This window comes from Gadus chalcogrammus, chromosome 14 (assembly GCF_026213295.1).
Source record: "Gadus chalcogrammus isolate NIFS_2021 chromosome 14, NIFS_Gcha_1.0, whole genome shotgun sequence".
Lineage (NCBI taxonomy): Eukaryota > Metazoa > Chordata > Actinopteri > Gadiformes > Gadidae > Gadus > Gadus chalcogrammus.
The window spans coordinates 735,140-756,655 of record NC_079425.1 but is presented as its reverse complement, the minus strand read 5'-3'; the positions used below and the strand labels follow the sequence as shown (position 1 = coordinate 756,655).

The 21,516-nt window shown below is 51.4% G+C and overlaps 1 protein-coding gene across 1 annotated transcript in view; it reads left to right on the top strand.

The window, feature by feature from the left end:
- The first annotated feature begins 5,419 nt into the window (after positions 1–5,419).
- Positions 5,420–21,516, top strand: part of kcnq1.1 (potassium voltage-gated channel, KQT-like subfamily, member 1.1) — a 44,640-nt gene continuing 28,543 nt past the window's right edge. Inside the window, exons 1-2 of the mRNA XM_056607986.1 lie at positions 5,420–6,188; positions 11,667–11,757. Coding sequence (XP_056463961.1) covers positions 5,803–6,188; positions 11,667–11,757 — 477 coding nt within the window. The 5' untranslated portion in view covers positions 5,420–5,802. The remainder of the gene's footprint in view (positions 6,189–11,666; positions 11,758–21,516) is intronic.

Genomic DNA, 21,516 nt, shown 5'->3' with positions numbered 1-21,516 from the left:
ACCAGAGAGTAGAGCAGCCTGGAGCTGAGACCAGAGAGGAGAGCAGCCTGGAGCTGGGACCAGAGAGTAGAGCAGCCTGGAGCTGAGACCAGCAAGGAGACTAGGAACCAGAGAGTAGAGCAGCCTGGAGCTGGGACCAGCAAGGAGACTAGGAACCAGAGAGTAGAGCAGCCTGGAGCTGAGACCAGAGAGGAGAGCAGCCTGGAGCTGAGACCAGAGAGGAGAGCAGCCTGGAGCTGGGACCAGAGAGTAGAGCAGCCTGGAGCTGAGACCAGCGGGAGAGGAACCAGAGAGTCGAGCAGCCTGGAGCTGGGACCAGAGAGTAGAGCAGCCTGGAGCTGAGACCAGCGGGAGAGGAACCAGAGAGTAGAGCAGCCTGGAGCTGAGACCAGCGGGAGAGGAACCAGAGAGTGTGTCCCCCAGAGCTCCAACACAGTTAGCTCAAAGTGTGTATGAATAAGTGATCTGTCACTCGTTCATCCTGGGGAGAGCCTTCCCTTCTCTGAGTGTAAGGAATCTATTTGATTATTGATGAGACAGATGTTGATAATAGATGTAGGCCTTCGTGGTAGGATGCAGGGCTAACAGTCAGCGCAGCAGAGCCGATCCATCATGCAGCGAGCACTCAGGAACCAGCAGGGAAAGAGACGGGCAAATATTGTTTTTTGCTTAACTTCCTTTGAAATGCCAAATCCTACATCGTGCACTTTAATAGTTTCATGTTTGTATTTCATATTAACAACATTTGAGCAAACACATATCACGCCATCCAATTTAAACGTAGCAAAGTAGAGAACTAGAAGGTTATAAATACAAACCAGCCGCAAAGAAATATAATGAATGCGCTCTACAATCCTCCCCTGATATATTGGCCTAAATACATAATGCTGCCAGTCGTTTAGCGCAGACCTGATAACACAAACAGCTTCCTTCTATTTAAATGTCTTCCTTACCGCCCCAGGGAACCTCAATACATTCACCCCATCCGGTTTCATTAAACATCCACCAATGTTTTAATGACAAAATAATAATCACAATAATGAGATAATGTGCTTAAAGGAGCAGCTCACCAGACCAGCTCCCAGGTGGGACTGGGCATGAGGTATTGGAATAAGGCAGCATGCTCTGCACCATCTATTGACGTGTAAATAATTGGTCATACTTTGAGCATGCATACAGTACACCAACAAGATCCCAGCCAGAAGCAGATCAATGATTTAGGCCCCGGAGTTGTCACCCTAACATTTCCTTTACAGTGCAGGCAAAGAGAAAAGCAAACTGAATAACAAGTTGTTACCTTCCTGGTTGAAAATTAGAAGAGATTGTATTTCATCAAATATGGATGAGAGCCTGAACGCTGGGGCTCTGAGAGGAAGCAGGCAGCACAAGAATTCCTCCTCTAAGCGCCTGAACGCTGGGGCTCTGAGAGGAAGCACGCAGCACAAGCCTTCCTCCTCTAAGCGGCTGCCTGCTCCTGGAAGGGAGGCGAGCTGATCGATACCAACAGAGCTCAGGAAGCCTGCTCCTCCAGGAGACAGCAGCGCCGCGCGGAGGCCTCGCTAACGGGTACACACCGTGGGGCTCATTGCAGTCATTACGCCCTGTTACCTTTAGGTACCCGGACACCGTCGATTAAAGGTGAGTCCTCACAGAGGAGCAGAGTCGTTAGTGGAACGAGGCCGGGCCTCTGACGGAGGCTGCTGGCTGAGAGAACCACGGGGCTCGCTGAGCTACTGAACGGCTGCTTCCTGGCGGTCGCAGTGGGCACCGAGGGGGGAAAGAGGATCACAGAGAGAGCTCAGAGATCCTTGTTTCAGCCAGACGATCGTCTGAGCTCAACATACATTGTATTTATACAGTTGTTCTTTTTCATCTCTGGCTTACTGCCTTTTGTGTGAAACTAATAAATAATAACACAAAAGAATTGTGAAATGTCAGTGGCTGTGCAGTAGGTACGATTTAACAGTTATTATTGGAGTGTAGTTTGTTAGATAAGACACAGCCAGCCATCAGCTATGAGCGGGTGAAACGCTGTGTGTGCATCTGCTTGGTTGACTGCCTCTACCTCTGAATCAGCCAATTTACATGTTAGACCCGCCTTCAGCGCATTCCTGACCTATCAGGTTATCTCTTCCCTGATGTAAAAAAAGCAAAAACAATACAATCTAAAATCTCTCTCTCTCTCTCTCTCCCTCTCTCCCTGTCTCTCTCTCTCTCTCTCCCTGTCTCTCTCTCTCTCTCTCTCTCTGTCTCTCTCTCTCCTTCTCTGTCTCTCCCTCTCCCTCTCTCTCTCTCTCTCTCTCTCTCTCTCTCTCTCTCTCTCTCTCTCTCTCTCTCTCTCTCTCTCTCCCATCTTACCTGCAGCAGTTTTAATAAGCCAAACAACACAATATCTCTGTCTATCGTTCCCCCTGTGACCAGAGCCACCAGGCTCCATACTGACGGGACCCAGAGAGCCACCAGGCTCCAGGCTGTTGGGGACCCAGAGAGCCACCAGGCTGACGGGACCCAGAGAGCCACCAGGCTCCAGGCTGTTGGGGACCCAGAGAGCCACCAGGCTGACGGGACCCAGAGAGCCACCAGGCTCCATACTGAGGGGGACCCAGAGAGCCACCAGGCTGACGGGACCCAGAGAGCCACCAGGCTGACGGGACCCAGAGAGCCACCAGGCTGACGGGACCCAGAGAGCCACCAGGCTGACGGGGACCCAGAGCAGCTCTTGGAGGCACCAGCCCCCAGCAGCACCCAGTGGGTTCTGTTGTGTCCACTCCAGCACTGTGGGCCCCTGGAGGTGGACGGCGCCCGCGGCGGCGGCCTGGCTGGCGGGCGCATTAAACCAGCCCCGGAGCCGTGATCTGGGGCCCGGGCCGGAGGGGGGCCGGGGGGGGGCACATCACCACAAGGACGGCCGCATCGACAGAATAATAAAGCTGCTCCGACCCTAGAGGCAGCAGCAGCCTAGAGGAGAGAGGAGAGAGGAGCGAGGAGAGAGGAGAGAGGAGAGAGGAGAGAGGAGGAGGAGAGAGGAGAGAGGAGAGGAAAGAGGAGAGAGGAGGAGGAGAGAGGAGAGGGGAGAGAAGAGAGGAGAGAGGAGGAGGAGAGAGGAGCGAGGAGAGGAGGAGGAGAGAGGAGAGAAGAGAGGAGAGAGGAGAGAGGAGGAGGAGAGAGGAGCGAGGAGAGAGGAGAGAGGAGGAGGAGAGAAGAGAGGAGAGAGGAGGAGGAGAGAAGAGGAGGAGAGAGGAGGAGAGGAGAGAGGAGAGAGGAGAGAGGAGAGAGGAGAGAAGAGAGGAGAGAGGAGAGAGGAGCGAGGAGAGAGGAGAGAAGAGAGAGGAGAGAGGAGGAGGAGAGAGGAGAGAGGAGAGAGGAGAGAGGAGAGAGGAGAGGAGGGGAGAGAGGAGAGGAGAGAGGAGAGGAGAGGAGAGGAGGGGAGAGAAGAGGAGAGAAGAGAGGAGAGAGGAGGAGGAGAGAGGAGAGAGGAGAGAGGAGAGAGGAGAGGAGAGAGGAGAGAGGAGAGGAGAGAGAACAGCTGAAATATCACCGCCAACGCACAAGAACACCAACAATGGCTACAGTGGCACTCGCTAATTATGAGGGCTTGATTTATCTGCGTCATGAATAGATACAGCAATAGATTGCTGAGATGCTCCTTCCCTTTCTCTGTTTCTCCGATGTGCAGCACTATGGGCAGCCATCTATCAGAGGACGTGGCCCAGTGTGCCGCTTCCTGTCGTGTTGTCCAGCGTCCGGGGTCACGGTGGCTCGTTCTGAGCGTCTTTAGCGTGCAGGCTGTGACAGCGTCAGATCCTCCCCCTCTCGATCTCCCCGGGGGGAGCGGGGGGGCGTGGCCTACAGGTTCTGATGGCAGCCTGCGTCTGTGGCGACGAGAGAGGCATTTGAGGATGATGGCTCATTTATCTACCGTTGCTTTGAGGGATGTTTCAGAAATAGCAAGTCTTAATCAAGGCTAAGCAGACCCCCCAACGACCCAGGACTGATTACACATTTAAGGCGTTTAGCCGTCGGCCGCGCACTAGGAGTAAGCGTGTGTTTACACCTCATTATTATAAACCGCCTGCTTTCCGGGGGACGTATAGTTTCCCCTACATCTCAGCAGTGCCTGCAGGGAGCTCTGTACATGCTCTGGATTAAATTGACCACTGGGGACGGCATGTGTAGATGACAAACTGCTTTGTGGAGCTCCAATAAGAGCGGCGCGTCCAGGGCCTCTGGGGGCGGTAAGTGTAGCGGCAGTCCCTGTCTCCGGATCCCCCCGGTACCAGGGACCCCGCGGCCCGCTCAGAGTCCACTGAGGGGTCCTACAGCGCCAGGGGGCAGGCGGGGGAGTTAGCCACGCTGTAATCGTTTTCTGACTGCCCTCTGGTGTCCGCTTCGGTCACACACAGCCCTGTCATGGGTCCGCGTCGGCTGACTAACAGCTCGCCCCTTCTGTGGGCTTTGTCTGACAGCAGCTTCATAAAGGAAGGAGCTGGGGCTGAAATCTCCCAGACGAACCAACCAGTGGATGAACAAAAGAACGATTTAAAGAATAAAAGATCTGATGGGGCAGAAACTGTCACGACATTGGGTTTGGAAATGCACTGTGAGCTCCTTCAGATGTACCTGTAATGAGAACCCCCCCTCTCCTGCCTACACTAATATGTGTGTAATTAGACCGGCCTATTAAAACGTCTCCACATCGTCACGGTAACAATGGCGTCCTGTGTTGCGTCACGTCGGTAACACGATGCGCCTCAGAAGGCCAGCTGACCTTCAGGGTGTGGACTGGGAGCTGGTGGACTGACGGGTCGAACTCTACCTGGCAACAGGAGCTGTCATCAGAAGGAAGCCACACGACTCTTATTAAAGTTTCTACCTGAGTCTCCTGGCCAAGGTCAACACAAAGACTCGTGGCTTAACTTCCCGGCGGCTGACAGCCCAGTTGTGTTTGCCCTCCAAAGTTTGCTAAGGGGAAAAAAAACATTAAATAAATATGTTAGTCCAGATAGCAGTCAGCAGGCTGGCAGTTGGAAACAAGCCTATTTTCTTAATTGTATTGGTTAAGAAGTTTAATAAATTGATGCTCAAAAAATAAAGAAATAATCCTTTATGAGTAGGCCTACAAGACCAGCCAATTAAAGAAAGAGAAAATACTATGATCTCATAAGCCTTCTCCCATAAGTCTGTGATTCTAGCCCACTCCCAAATGTCCACAGAACACCACATTGGTCGCTCATTTTGGACCTTTTGTGAATGTTATGAGGACCTATGGTTTTGGTTGGAAGAAATAGAAACAACATCGTCTCTCGTTTGAATCTACGTGTCGTGCGTAATGACGCAGCGTCGGACCCCCTGCCGTCAGGTCCAGCCTGGGCGCTCTGTGGGCCGGAGACCACGTGGTCCTCAAGGCAGGAATGAAAGAAGGTCCTCCGAATAAAGCACTTCTTGAGTGCTATAGCTGCTATGGCTATGGCTGTTGTCTACAGAAGATCCCTTTATTAAGGACACTAAAATATGCCCGTTTTTTCTTATTTTAAATTGTAAGGAATCTGAGACCATACTGTCTTAGACAACACATGTTTGGGTACTTTTTGGCCGTTTGACCACTTGCAATAGTTAATACAAAGCAGCCTGTGAGTCGTCAAACATCGCGGACTTTGATTTCATCAGATGGTCGCAGAGTGAAGTCGTGAATGAAGAGAACACATCCGCGCCATTTCAGAAGGAATCTCCCCCAGCGAGTAACAAACTCATCCAATTTCTACAGTGAGATTCAAGTGAGTGAAGGAACCAGGCAGCTAGAGCATGTCCAGCGCCTCGTCCAGTCTCTGGGAGAAGCGGAGGTCCTCTGGCACAGCGGGCCCCCACGGACCCAGACCCCTGGAGCTGGAGCTGTCAGGGCCGCCCGGACCGGGGGGGGCACCAGGGGGGGGGGCTGTTAACAACAACTGCAGCCGGCTGCTGAACAACGACACCATGCCCCTGGAGCACCATGAAGACATCGAGGAGAGCCCGGTCCTTGCTCCGGTCCCCCACCCCTACCTGGCCCACCCGCGGATGTCGGTGCGCATGTCGGTGTGGAGCGTGGGGGTCCGACCGGTCGTCATCACCCGGGCCTACGCTCAGGGGCGCGTCTACAACTTCCTGGAGCGGCCGTCGGGCTGGAAGTGCTTCGTCTACCACTTCACAGTGTGAGTCCCCGTTTACCTCAACCAACTGTTGTAGTCTGCGTACATTGGTGCGAGCGTAAGTGATCTGTTTAGTGATGTGGAATGATCTGTTTGGTGATATGTTTAGTGATCTGTTTGGTGAACTGTTTGGTGATCAGTTTAATCATTTGGACTTATCTGTTTGGTGACCTGTTTGGTGATCTGTTTAGTGATCTGTTTGGTGATCGGTTTGTTGTTCTGTTTAGTGATCTTCTTGGTGATCTGGTTGGTGATCTGTTTAGTGATCTGTTTGGTGATCTGTTTAGTGATCTGTTTAGTGAAGGCTACCAACATATCCACTCCTTTTCACCATGCCGCCAGTTGTGAGCGTCTATTCCCGTCCTCTCGGCTCATACGACCACAGAAGCCACCGCTTACGATACACAAAGTTGATTAACATGATGGAACTCGTCAATATGTAATATCTATTCAGTCCGGTTCAACAGGATCCTGCAGACCAGTGGCATCACGTTTGGAGCTGTGTCTCCGTGTTTCTAGATCTACAGTCGAGGTTATCGTGGAAATAGTGAAATATGGTCATTGGTATTTTGAAAATATATATATGAAGACAAAGTGCCGATCCGAATCAGATCTGTGAATAGTCAAGGTCATACGTTAGTATGGCGCAACCACTGCCTTATCTGTGAGATGTCTTTCACTTCCCTTCAAACATTTATTCCTCTGGATCTCTTAAAGCTTTCTTTGGCTGTTTCTTATTGTGTCAAGATAATGACGTTTTATAGATAGGGAAGAGGCCTAAACTGGACAAGGTTTACAACCTTAATATGTAAGACATAACACGGAAATATGATATGTCTGAGTTTATGATTGCAAATAAACAGATCATTAAAAAGTCTGGATTTTACTCCCATACTTACCGTGCGTAAGTATCTTTGCATTAGTGGGAATATAACAGGGCTTGCCCCCGATGTGACCTCCATATTGCGTCCTTGAATGTATTCACCATAAAAGAGTCCACATTATTTAAAGTAAGTGCTGTTCATGTGCCTCAGATATTACACTTTATAATGTGGGTTTCAAAGGCCTCCGGGCTACACCTATCATCTGAAGAGGACACCCCCCTCTGTCTCCCCCTCGTCTCCCCCCTGTCTCCCCCTCTCCGCTCCCCCCTGTCTCCCCTCCCCCTTAATGAGGGGTTTTATTGGGCCTGATTCTACATCGGCGTAACATTTCCGGGGGAATAACGAACAGACTTATCCTCTCCATCTTTTCATTTTGGCAAATTAGAACGGAAATGAAGATAATTAATCCGTCCGTGTTCGCCGGGCCAGGGGGGGGAGAGGGGGGTGGGGGGGAGGCCGTCCGTCCACCCATCACCTCGTGTCCATGAGTCCTGAATAGCCAATCAGCCGGTTGGGTGGGGGGTTCCATGGCTCCTCTCCGCTCCGCTCAGCTGAGAGCGGCGAGTGGGCCTGACAGAGAGGGCTCTGGGGGGGGCTGTACCCCCCCGGTACAGCCTGTCCCCCCCCCCCCCCTGGTACATCGCCGTCCTCTGAGGGCGCCGTCTCACGACCTCCGCCCGTCCACGGATCTTATTGACTTTGGATGGCCGCTCGCCAAATGCATCGTGGGTCCGTCCATTTTTTCGGAGTCAAAAGTTGAGAAATGCTCATCTTTTCAGGCATCCGTCGGCCAATCAGATCGCGTTATGCAAATATGCAAGTACACTGTCCAATGAATTCGCCTTTGTAATACAACCCAGGAAAACACATGGATACGTTGAAAAGCCCCCACCCGCCAACGGACGCATGTCGTGTGAACGAGGCGGGATTGTCTTGTTTTAGACATTTTCTACATAAGAAAAGGTTTCATAACCAGGAGAACAATTATTTACAGATATGAAAAAATGCAACAACTGATGACTAACATGAGGGGTTAGGAGCATCACACTCATCATCTAGGGACCAGTGATGAGGGGTTAGGAGCATCACACTCATCATCTAGGGACCAGTGATGAGGGGTTAGGAGCATCACACTCATCATCTAGGGACCAGTGATCTTTGTCTAGGAGGCTCCACCACCGGTTGAGCTGACGGTAAAAGACAGTAGCCCGCGGCCGAGTCCAACAGAGCGGGGTGTGGTCCGGTGATGGGTCGCTACAGAGGACCCCCTCCTGCTGACAGCTGAAGGAGAGCAGGCCCCGCTGGGCTCCGATGGGCCCCGGCAGGCCCCACTGGGGGGCCCCACCGGGGGGCCCCACCAGCAATCAGAGAAACGTTAAGAGAACCTCAGGGTCATTCGATTCATGTTAAGGAAATGAGAGAAACGTGGGATTCATCTGATCTTCTTTGTGATTTTTGTGTATGACGTAGGATATGATAAGACTATTGATCATTTTAATTAGGGGGGGGGGGGGGGGTGGAGCTAATAAGGTTGGAAAAAGTGCATTTTCATCTCATGGCCTCTCTCTTTACACCGCCGGTATCAGCGCGAGCTGTCTCCGTGCGCGGGCACACCTCCTGAAACACCCCGGCGTGTTCAGGGGTCGGACCGCTCTGCCTCTCTGCTCCGACAGCGTGTGTGAGGGGGAGGCAGGCAGGGGAACCGGAGAACAAGCACCACCTTATCAGTGACCCAGAACCCAGTTCAGAGGGAGCCACACCCTTATCCCCCCCACCCCGCGTAGGCTGGGTGGTGTGTGTGTGTGTGTGTGTGTGTGTGTGTGTGTTGTGTGGTGGTGTGTGTGTGTGGTGTGTGTGTGTGTGTGTGTGTGTGTGTGTGTGTGTGTGTGTGTGTGTGTGTGTGTGTGTGTGTGTGTGTGTCTGCATGCGAGTCTGGTGTGTGTTGAGTGTGTGTGTGGTGTGTGTGTGTGTGTGTGTGTGTGTGTGTGTGGGTGTGTGTGTGTGTGTGTGTGTGTGTGTGTGTGTGTGGTGTGTGTGTGTGTGTGTGTGTGTGTAAGTGCATGTACTTAGGTGTTTTCAGGGATTCCATTACATTTTATTTTGTAAATTTGCACACATTAGTGATATTCTGTTTTTGTTTTAAAACTTCTTTGCAAAGTTTAGGGTAAGTAGCAGTATATGGAAGCATTAAGCATACATTTCTTGTTACTTCTTCCTTGTTGGCTGTTCCACTTGCATTACCTTCATTTTATAAATGTATTCCTTGTTGTGTAACTATTGTGAATACATTTGAGTGAAGCCGTTTGTAGACTGAGCTGTACGCTGAGTGCTAAAGTAGTGCAGTTCTGTTTTCTTTCCATGCTTCTAAAGGCTGGAGTGGCTCTTGTCCTTTAAGAAGGGAAAGGGATTTAGAAAATGTCCTATTATTATACAAAATCTCCTTTTTACTAATGTCAGTGCAATAAGTATTGAAAAAAATCATAATCAACAACTTAATGAAACCGTATCAGAAAGTAGTGGAATAGAACCTTTGAAAGAGCGTGAAATCGCTGCTAATTTGGTAACTCTCTCTCTCTCTGTCTCTCTCTCGCTCTCGCTCTCGCTCTCTATTTTTTTTTTGAGAACTAGATAATTGACGTTTATAATCTATAATTATAATCATACATTTGTATTCTTGTAGTTAAGCTTCCATGCATCCATGTGTTTCCTACTTGGTAGCTTGAACGTACGTAGGTCGGTGATGACGCTAAGAACGACCGCCTCGGATACACAAAATACCATGCTAGTGCATACCCTCCAATGAGACTCCATCTCTCTCTCTCACTCGCTCTCTCTCTCTCTCTCTCTCTCTCTTCTCTCTCTCTGTCTCTGTCTCTGTCTCTGTCTCTGTCTCCCCCCCCTCTCTCTCTCTCTCTCTCTCTCTCTCCCTCTCTCTCTCTCTCTCCCTTTCTCTCTTTATGTTGTCCTGTATTATCTGTTTTCTCTGCGTCCTTGCGGAGCAGACCATGACACCCAGACCAACACTGCTCTGTACGGTGGAACGTAACGGGGATCCATGGCGTCAGCCTCCACTCTCTCCGTCCACCGCTTCAATAAAGACTCAGCCCTTCTCCCATCAAGGGGTCGTGAGCAAATGAGCGCCTGATGGCCGACCTGGTCCATGTGCGGCGGACTCTGTGTGGTTTGGTATCAGCTCCAGATCACCACAGCGTTCTGCATGCTGTTGTGTGCTCTCGGTCTGCGGCTGCTCCAGTACCTCACAGCCTTATCATCTGCCAATACAATGTTTACCTCCAGGAAGTGTTAGCCTAGTGTTCTAGTTACTTTAAATCTATCTCTGACCTTGTGTGGCCGTAAGAAATTCTAAGTGTGTGTGTGTCTTGCACGTGTATGTGTGTGTTTGTGAACATGTGATGTGCGGTTGTTTGTGCACATTTGTATGTGTGTTTGTGTGTGTCTGTGAGTGTGGGGTGTGTGTGTGTGTGTGTCTTTGGAGTGTGGTGTGTTGGTGCGTGCATTGTGTGTGTGGGGGGCTGTTTGTGAGTGGGTGTATGTGTTTTGATTGTGTGGGGGTTGCGTGGGTGTATTTGTGTGTGTGGTGAGTGTTTTTGAGGTTTTTGTGTGGGTGCGTGTGTGTGTAGGGAGTATTGTGTCTGTTTGTGTACGTTTGTGTGGTGTGTGTGTGTGGGAGGTTTGTGTGTGGGTGCGCGTGTGTGTGTGTGTAAGGAGTGTTGTGTGTGTGTGAGTGTGTATGTGTGTGTGTGTGTGTGTGTGTGTGTATCTAGGTATGCTGGTGGACAGGGAGGTGTGATATCCTGACTCTCTGGCAGGACAAGCTGTTCTTACCGATGGTTTCACCAGGTTTATAAATCTCTGCCAACATTAAAAAATATCAAGAAAAAGGCTTTTGGTGCCTGAATGTTATCCTTTGGTGAATTATTTACATTATTTATTTTACCCGATGTTTTAACCTTCACTGTACCCTCGGCACCATTCTAAAGGAGTTTTCCAAGGTTAAATAAACTAAATCAAATCAAACTGGCCCTGCTTTGTTTGGTACATGAGATGAAGGAATAAAATACAATTTCAAAAATATAATTATCCTGAAACATAATGCATGACATTGTACTTGATCGCACTATGAGAAAATTCTTGTCATCGCTTTTCATTTATGATAATTTGTGCTTGTTAAATCTGCTGTCAAAATACTAAAGTGCTGAGCTCTATATAGCTATTCGAATTACTAACTCAAACATGAAGATTGAATAATAACTTCTCTAGACTGTAGTCTATAGAATGATTGGTGCTGCATAGTGATGTATGTGTGATGTGTGTTTAATTGTGTATGTGTGTGTGTGTATGTCTGTTTTTGCAAGCATGTGCATGTTTGTGTACTTGTGTGTGCATGCATGTGCATGTGTGTGTTTGTGTGTGTGTATGTGTTTGCGTGTGTGTACGTGTGTGCATGCATGTGTGTGTATTTTGTGTGTGTGTGTGTGTGTGTGTGTGTGTGTTGTGTGTGTGTGTGTGTGGTGTGTGTGTGTGTGTGTGTGTGTGTGTGTGTGTGTGTGTGTGTGTGTGTGTGTGTTCTCTGCAGGTTCCTCATCGTGTTGGCGTGTCTGATCCTCAGTGTGCTGTCCACCATAGACCAGTACCAGACCCTGGCCCACGAGACTCTCTACTGGGTGGTGAGTCAGACCTTCCTCCTCCTGACCTCCTCCTCATCCCTCGGCCGCTGACTGTCGTTAGGATGCTCATTAGGATAATGATTAGGATAGTGATTAGGATAATTGCGTGCAGCTCTGATGAACTCCACCAGGTGGCAGCACTAAACAAAGTCGTTCCTGGCCTCGTGCCTCATCATGACGCTCCATGCCTGTTCCTGTTCCAGGTGAAGGCGTACCTTAGACTAATAGATTGGGTTTGGGGCCACCGGGGGCTTCCTCCTCATGATGCTGAGTGTGTCCCCATGATGTCTGGGCGGAGCCGGGCGGACAGCCCCTCCCCCGGCCCTGCACTGGACCTCCTGGAGCGGATCACTGCGGACACCCTGCTCACTCATATCCGTTCTAAAGCCCAGACACACGTTTACTGTCCCCAGTGGAAGTGCTTCTCCCTTCCCCCCTCTCCTGTGGAAGCAGAGCCGTGAGCAGCTCTCCGGTCTCTGGGGAGGAGTTCATTAGAACATCGTTCCTCAGGGCCTGATCGCACCAATACAAGCGTCACGGTGGTGCGTCAGGACTATCTGCATGAGGCGCGTGGGAGGGGGGGAGGGGGGTAATGGCGCCGCCGGCGGACCTGACTGCTGCCGTCTCAGAACACGTTTTAATAGCGGTTGGCTTCACGTGAGCGCGTGGCCTCTGAGCGCCGACGTGTTTAGCATGAAGATGTGAACATGATGTCATCACAAAGTAAGGACCCTGTGGAGCGAGCGGAGCGGCGCCGGCAGAGAGCAGCTCCTGTGATCCATCAGCGCTGACAGGATGACTCAGCGCTTCTGCCCGAGGCTCGGAGAGGAGGACAAAGGGGGGGGGGATCTTAAGGAGGAGTGTGACCGGCACAAGGCTTCTGTGTGATGTTCTGGCCCCCCCTCCTCAGAGTTAAACCCTGTGTGGGCTGTCCATCTGGGCGTTCACATTAGCATATCAACCTCTACCGTTTCATCTGATGATTGCCAACGACGTCTGTCAGTCATATCTTAGGGGGTTTGCTCCAGAGGAGGCCTTCGACCGAAGCTCTGCCTGTGATTGGCTGGGACTGGATCATGTGACTGGGGACATCCATGGACCCATTGATGGACTCTCTGGGCCCTATCTTGCATCCGACGCAATTTACTTACATGCGCCACGTTGCGACAAACGTTCCCTGGTGCTATTTTGCAGTTTCAGAAACTAATTCCGCCTCAAACCAGGAAATGCCTGGTTTAAAGTCAGTGGCGCGTTGTTCAGATGCTATTTTAAGGGCGCATGCACAAGTGCTTGTGCACCTCGCGCATGCACTTTGCTTCTCTCATCTACCATTCTTGGTAAATTATTTGGGAAAGAACCGCTGAAACACCGTGCAGCAAACACATATTTTCTTGATGCAGACATCGTGTACAAGCCCATAACTTTTAGGATTGATGAGTATTTGATTGTGGGAAACATGTTTTACCGCGAGTGTATAACAAATGAATGAATGCGGACGTGCGTGTGTGTATGTGTAAAATAATGAATGAATGCGGGGGCGCGTGTGTGCGTCCATCTGTTTAAACTAAACATGGAACGCATAATGCAGTCCATGACTCCATGGCGATGTATATTAACGGGGGGCAATGCATATAAGGAACACAAGTCGATAACGATTATGCATACAATACTGGTAAGAAACGATGTTTGTTAATGTATTGCGTGTATCATTATATAGAACCCCAGTTACCGCATATCATACGTGTGCGTGCGCTGTCAAAACATCAACTCGTCAGATTCAAATGCGCTCATGGCTCTTAAAGGGGATGGAGATGGCACTCTCATTGGTTTATTGCACGTTACGCCCAAACCACACCTACGGGTATTAGGCTACTTCAGACAAGCCCTTTTTAGATTTGAGCCGGGCACGAGATTAATTTATCCGCCGTTATAATAGCAACATCACCATAGAACCGCCCACAAAGCTTACGCTTGGCGGTTCTCACAAGCGTTTCGGACCGCTAACAGGGCCCTCTGACAGTCCAGTCCACCGTGTCCGGATCAGAGCCCCGGCAACATAGGGCCCTCTGACGGCCAGTCCAGTCCCCGTGTCCGGATCAGAGCCCCGGCCCTCAGTGGAGCCAAACCAGGAGCCAGTGGAACTGGGACGTCTGAGGCACTCAGACTGGAGGCACTGGGAGGTCTGTCCCGCTGTCTCACCGGGCACCTCGGGGGACAGACCACAGACGACCGGTCTGCTGCGCACATGAAGGACACACGGCCCTGGTCGATGACATCATCACTGGTTTAAAGGAGTCCTGGTGCACAGAGGAGAGCCGACCCGTATGAGGGATATGATGAAGTGGTGATGATGTAGGAGGAAGTGGTGATGATGTTAGGAGGAAGTGGTGATGATGTTAGGAGGAAGTGGTGATGATGTTAGGAGGAAGTGGTGATGATGTTAGGAGGAAGTGGTGATGATGTTAGGAGGAAGTGGTGATGATGTTAGGAGGAAGTGGTGATGATGTGGTGTTTAGGAGGAAGTGGTGATGGTTAGGAGGAAGTGTGATGATGTTAGGAGGAAGTGGTGATGTTAGGAGGAAGTGGTAATGATGTTAGGAGGAAGTGGGTGATGATGTTAGGAGGAAGTGGTGATGATGTTAGGATGATGTTAGGATGATGTTGTGATGATGTTGTGGTGATGTTGTGGTGATGTTGTGGTGATGTTGTGGTGATGTTGTGGTGATGTTGTGGTGATGTTGTGGTGATGTTGTGGTGATGTTGTGATGATGTTGTGATGATGTTGTGATGATGTTGTGGTGATGTTGTGGTGATGTTGTGGTGATGTTGTGGTGATGTTGTGGTGATGTTGTGGTGATGTTAGGATGATGTTGTGATGATGTTAGGATGATGTTGTGGTGATGTTAGGATGATGTTGTGGTGATGTTAGGATGATGTTGTGATGATGTGGTGATGATGTTGTGATGATGTTAGGATGATGTTGTGGTGATGCTGTGAGTGACACCTGAGTGCGTCTGCTGCTGCCTCTCGGGACTCGTGTTGTGGTGTATTCAGCGCTGTGAGGTTGTGCGCTCGCAGACAGTAAAGAGTTATTTATAAGAGTCTTCTAACAGCAGCATTGAGCCTCAGCTTAAGCTGAGGAGGAATGGATGCGGATGTTCCCGCTGGCATCCATCTACGATTAAAACAGACTGTGTCCTGGTCCGGGGGGGCGGGATAACGATGGTTCGGCTGTGATTGATGTCCCCTCGTCCCTTCATGTGTTCATCAGGAGATCGTCCTGGTGGTTTCTTCGGAGTGGAATATTTTGTTCGTCTCTGGTCAGCAGGGTGTCGGAGTAAATATGTCGGCTTCTGGGGGAGATTACGATTTGCAAGGAAACCGATATCAATTATAGGTGACGCACGCAGCACACACACACACGCACACACACATGCGCCAATACAAACACACACACACACACAACACACACACACACACACACACACACACACCCACACACACCCACACACACACACAAATGCACCAATACACACACAACACACACACACACACACACACACACACACACACACACACACACAACACACCAATGCACCAATACCACACAGACACACACACACAACAACACACAACATGCACCAATAAACAAAACGATAACATCCCACACACATCCACATACACACACGCACAGACACGCACACAAACACACCCTCCCACGCAGAACCATTCGAATGGTTTCTGCCAAACAGTCTGCTAGTCGTTGGTGTGACGATGTGTCTCCATGTTTACGGCCTCCTTCTGTACCAAACCCCCAGACCTGATCGTGGTGGCTGCCTCCATGGTGGTCCTGTCGGAGGGCTCAAGGGCCAGGTGTTCGCCACCTCCGCCGTCAGGTAGGCCCAGCGCGCGCGTGTGTGTGGGTGTGGTGTGTGTGTGGCGTGCGTGCGTCTGCAGGGCTGTGTGTGTCTGCAGGCTGTGTTTGTGTGCGTGTGTGTGTGTTCTGCAGGTGTGTGTGGTGTCTGCAGGCTTGTGTGTGTGTGTGTGTGGTCTGTGTGTGTGTGTGTGTGTGTGGTGTGTCTGCAGGCTGTGTGTGGCGTGTGTGTGTGTGCGTCTGCGTCTGCGTGTGGTGTGTGTGTGTGTGTGTGTCTGCAGGCTGTGTGTGTGCGTGTGGTGTGTGTGTGTGTTGTGTGTGTGTGTGTTGTGTGTGTGTGCGTGTGCGTGTGCTCCTCCCGTGCGGCCCTCAGAGCTCTCCTCTTCAGGGGGATCCGCTTCCTTCAGATCCTGCGCTGCTGCACGTGGACCAGGGCGGCACCTGGCGGCTGCTGGGCTCCGTGGTCTTCATCCACCGCCAGGTACGCCTCCCGCTCCCTCATGGGCTGTGTGGCTTCTGGTGGTGAGGGTGTGTGTGTGTGTGTGTGTGTGTGTGTGTGTGTATGTTTGTGTATGAGTGTGTGTGTGTGCGTCTGTTTGTGTGTGTGTCTGTGTGTATGTGTGTATATCTGTGTATGTGTGTGTATATCTGTGTATGTGTGTGTGTGTGCGTCTGTTTGTGTGTGTCTGTGTGTATGTGTGTATATCTGTATGTGTGTGTGTGTGTTTGCGTCTGTTTGTGTGTGTGTCTGTGTGTATGTGTGTATATCTGTGTATGTGTGTGTGTGTGTGTGTGTGTGTGTGTGTGTGTGTGTATGTGTATGTTTGTGTATGAGTGTGTGTGTGTGTGCGTCTGTTTGTGTGTGTGTCTGTGTGTATGTGTGTATATCTGTGTATGTGTGTTTGTGTATGTGTATGTCTGTGTATGAGTGTGTGTGTTTGCGTCTGTTTGTGTGTGTGTCTGTGTGTATGTGTGTATATCTGTGTATGTGTGTGTATGTGTGTGTGTATGTGTGTGTGTGCGTCTGTTTGTGTGTGTGTATGTGTGTATCTGTGTGTGGTGTGTGTGTGTGTGTGTGTGTGTGTATGTGTATGTTTGTGTATGAGTGCGTGTGTGTGCGTCTGTTTGTGTGTGTGTCTGTGTGTATGTGTGTATATCTGTGTATGTGTGTGTGTGTGTGTATATCTGTGTATGTGAGTGTGTGTATGTCTGTGTATGAGTGTGTGTGTGCGTCTGTTAGTGTCTGTGTGTGTGTGTGTGTGTGCGTCTGTGTGTGTGTGTCTATGTGCGCCCCTGTATCCTGGGGCTTTCAGTGCAGCAGGTTCGCTGTGTGTGTCTCTTAACAGATTTCCATGATGATGACAGCGGACATGGTGCCTCTCTCTGGGCTGGGCTCTGCAGAGCGGCAGTGAGAGTGTGTGATTATGAAGTTAGGGGCTCCCTCTTTGTGGCTGTCATTACCGCTCCCCGCTGGCTTTGTGTGTCTAGAGGCGGCCGTTCTGTCCTCGGACCGGAACCATTACCAGGCAGCAACAGCGTCGGGACGTGTTCTGATAATGCACGGGAATTGAAAATGTCAGTGTGAGTGATGCTGTCACTTGCAGCGCCTCGTCTGAAGGCACTTTAATCTGCAATTAATTCCGGTTGGAAATTGTTTGGCCCATTCTTTTTTTGTTATTGTGCGGCGGTGGTTTCCCTGCCGCTGTTATCTGGAGCTGCTGGGTGGCGTTCCGCACACACATCCTTTCAAGCCCCTCATTGAATAAATGGCTGCTGCTGCTGCAGGCTCGGTGATACCGGAGACACCTTGCAGTGCTCTACTCTGAGCTGCTCCGTGGAGAAACCACTCCCTCCTCACTGCAGTGATGAGAGCTCAGCTTCAGCTCAGCGTCATTCGCTTTCTCCACACAATACCTCCTCAAGCAGCGTTTATCATAACCCATAAACACGGTGTCATCCTTAGCGCTAATTATATAAACTAAACCAGTGCAGATTAGTCGGCTGTGTCCTGATCCATGAAGGAGCAACCCAGAGTGGGGTTTCAACACCCAGATGACGCAATCACCACCTCCTTCTGGAGGCATTGGAGCGACGGAGCGTTGGAAATGTGTTCCAAAGTGTTTTTGTTCATTGTTTAGTTGTAAAAAAAGTTTCTCATTTTTGGAAGACTTGGTTGCGTCTCTTACTGCCACAGCACTGCTCATTGGAAGGCTTTGATTAGCCACGGTTAATTGATATCTCTTATATCTAGATAAAGAGATAGATGCTGGTGTTCTGCCTGTTTGGGGTTTTATTAAGGCGATGGAGATGTGGCTGACTGCAAGTGCTCTGCCTGTTCCAAGGATGTGACTGACTGCTGCTGCTCTGCCTGTTCCCAGGCCATGTCTGACCCTCTCTCTGTGTCAGAGGAGCTGATCAGCCCCTGTGTCTGACCCTCTCTCTGTGTCCCATGAGCTGATTCACCCCCTGGTCTGACCCTCTCTTGTGGTCCAGGAGTGCTGATCAGCCCCTGTGTCTGACCCTCTCTCTGTGTCCCAGGAGCGATCAGCCCCTGTGTCTGACCCCTCTCGTGTCCCAGGAGGGATCAGCCCTGTGTCTGACCCCTCTCTGTGTCCGAGGAGCTGATCAGCCCCTGTGTCTGACCCTCTCTCTGTGTCCCAGAGCTGATCACCACGCTGTACATCGGCTTCCTGGGGCTGATCTTCTCTCGTACTTCGTGTATCTGGCGGAGAAGGACGCGGTGGATGCCAACGGGGTCACCGAGTTCGCAGCTACGCCGACGCCCTGTGGTGGGGCGTGGTGAGAGGATGCACCCTACATGAACACATGAGGGGGGGCTCAACCCTCACCCTACACCTCCCCGCGGTGAACACATGAGGGGCGGGCTCAACCCCAACTAGAATATTGATCTAGGTTTAAGAGCACTGGCGTTTGGATTCGGCTCTAATCTGATTGATTGAGCTCGGAGATGTCAGCACCAATCGGTTAAGTTGAAATGTTTGAACTTTGAGCGCAGCGGCAGAATGAGCGTGAGAGCAGCGCTCCCAGAGCCCGGGGTAGAGGCGCTGCTCTGGGCTCCAGGGCTACGAGACCCACCGGCCCGAGGCGAGCCTCTGACCGTCTGACCGTCTGACCGTCTGACCGTCTGACCGTCTGACCGTCGGACCGTCTGACCGTCTGACCGTCTGACCCTTCTGACCCTCTGAACCGTCTGACCGTCTGACCGTCTGACCGTCTGACGTCTGACCGTCTGACCCGTCTGACCGTCTGACCTCACCTGGGTCGGCTGATGGTCCTCAGGCTGAGGAGCGCAGCATCAGTGCAGAGCACGTTCTGTTGACCTCAATGAAACAGCTCTCTTGTATTTGTCTCTTGTTATAATGAAACATCTCGTGTTTGATCAAATGGAACTGTTATTAAATCATTATCACCAAATGATTGGACATGGTATTGATCATAATATATACACACGTGCAAATATGCACACACACACTCCCACATGCACAAGCACACACACACACACACACACGCACACACACCACACACACACACCACGTGCACCAACTCAGTTTTTATGAAGCACTGCAGGTATGACAATATTTCTGTGCACTTCGGTACAATACATCAATAATATAATGTAAGCGATATATAAGAGCGGAGATGTAACGCCCCCATACAACACACACACACACACACCACCACCCAGTGTTGCAGTGTGTCGGTTCTCAGTCGTGTTTCCCGTCTCCAGTGACCGTCACGACCATCGGCTACTGAGACAAGTGCCCCAGACGTGGCTCGGGAAGACCATCGCATCGTGTTTCTCCGTCTTCGCCATCTCCTTCTTCGCCCTGCCGCGGTGAGTGGGGGGGGGCTCTCCGGGGGTGGGTGGAGGTGGTGAGGTGGTGGTGGTGGTCTGGAGGTGTGGGTTGGATGTGGTGGGTCTGGAGGTGGTGGGGGTGGACGGGGTGCTCTCCGGTGGTGGGTGGAGTGGTGGGTGTCGAGGTGGTGAGTGTCGAGGTGGTGGGTGTGGAGGTGGTGGGTGTCGAGGTGGTGGGTGTGGAGGTGGTGAGGGTGGAGGTGGTGAGGGTGGAGTTGGTGGGTGGAGGTGGTGAGTGTTGAGGTGGTGGGAGGTGGGTGGAGGTGTTGGGTGTCGAGGTGTTTGGGTCGAGGTGGTGAGGGTGGAGGTGGTGAGGGTGGAGGTGGTGAGGTGGAGCGGGGGGATGTGATGAGGGTGGTGGGGGTGGAGGTGGTGAAGGTGGAGGTGGTGAGGGTGGAGGTGGTGAGGGTGGAGTTGGTGAGGGTGGAGGTGGTGAGGGTGGTGGTGAGGGTGGAGTTGGTGGGTGGAGTTGGTGGGTGGAGGTGGTGAGTGTTGAGGTGGTGGGAGGTGTTGGGTGTCGAGGTGTTGGGTCGAGGTGGTGAGGGTGAGGGGGAGGTGGTGAAGGTGGAGGTGGTGGGTGGAGCTGGTGGGTGGAGGTGATGAGGTGAGGGTGGAGGTGGTGACGGTGGTGAGGGTGGAGGTGGTGAGGTGGAGGTGGTGGGTTTGGAGGTGGTTGAGGGTGAGGGTGGAGGTGGTGGGTGGGAGGTGGTGACGGTGGGTGGTAAGTGGAGGTGGTGGGGTGGAGTTGGTGATTGTGGAGGGTGAGGGTGGGGTTGGTGGGGTGGACAGGTGCACGTGAGGTGGTGGGTGGAGGTGGTGGGTGGAGTTGGTGGGTGGAGGTGTGGAGGTGGTGGTGGCAGTGGTGCGGGTGGAGTTGTGATGTGGAGTTGGTGATTGTGGAGGTGGTGAGGGTGGGACAGGGTGCACGTGAGGTGGTGGGTGAGTGTGGGTGGAGTTGGTGCGTGTGGACGGGGGGCTCATGAGGATGATGTGCTTCCTCGTTGAGATGTTTGATGGTGTGAGTTGCGTCCACACGTGAACACTTCTTTAAAAGTTGGCTTGGCTGAGCTTTGGCAGCAGCTGATGGAGACATGAGCACTGACGGCCTCAGAACGAACACGCTCAGAGCAGAGACCTCCATTACATGCTAATCTGAATGTTTTTGTTTTGGAACCTCCATCAAATCCAACTCAAAGGCTGAGCGTTGCCAGGAGAGCGTTTGGTTTGAGGGTTCCCGGCCCGCTGGCTCTGGAACATTCCCAGCCGGCGAGCGGTGAAGAGAGTCTTCAGATCATCAGACGCTTTGTCCTCTAAAGTAAACACACTTCAGAGCGGCGCTGATGTTGTCTCTGCCTCCTCTCTGAGGAGCAGCTGAATGGTGCCTCCGCCGTCTGAATGTACTTTTAAGCTCTTTTTTGTGGTGATATAGTCCTGTTGCGTTTTTAGGCCTGAACGCTTGAAGAGTCCTATTGATTCTGCTGTGAGGCTGAGGCTCAGTGCTGTGTTGTGTTAGAGGGGTACTGGGTTTCGGTCGTTTTGTGTTGTGTTAGAGGGTACTGGGTTCCAGGTCGTTGTGTTGTGTTAGAGGGGTACTGGGTTCAGGTCGTTGTGTTGTGTTTGTGTTAGAGGGGGTACTGGGTTCAGGGTCGTTGTGTTGTGTTAGAGGGGGTACTGGGTTCGGTCGTTTTGTTGTTGTTAGAGGGGGTACTGGGTTCAGGTCGTTGGTTGTGTTGTGGTAGAGGGTACTGGGTTCAGGTCGTTGTGTTTGTGTTGTTAGAGGGGGGTAGGGTTCAGGTCGTTGTGTTGTGTTAGAGGGGGTACTGGGTTCAGGTCGTTGTGTTGTGTTAGAGGGGGGTACTGGTTCAGGTCGTTGTGTTGTGTTTTGTGTTAGAGGGGGTACTGGGTTCAGGCGTTGTTGTGTTGTTGTGTAGAGGGGGTACTGGTTCAGGTCGTGTGTGGTTAGAGGGGGTACTGGTCAGGTCGTTGTGTTGTGTTAGATGGGGTACTG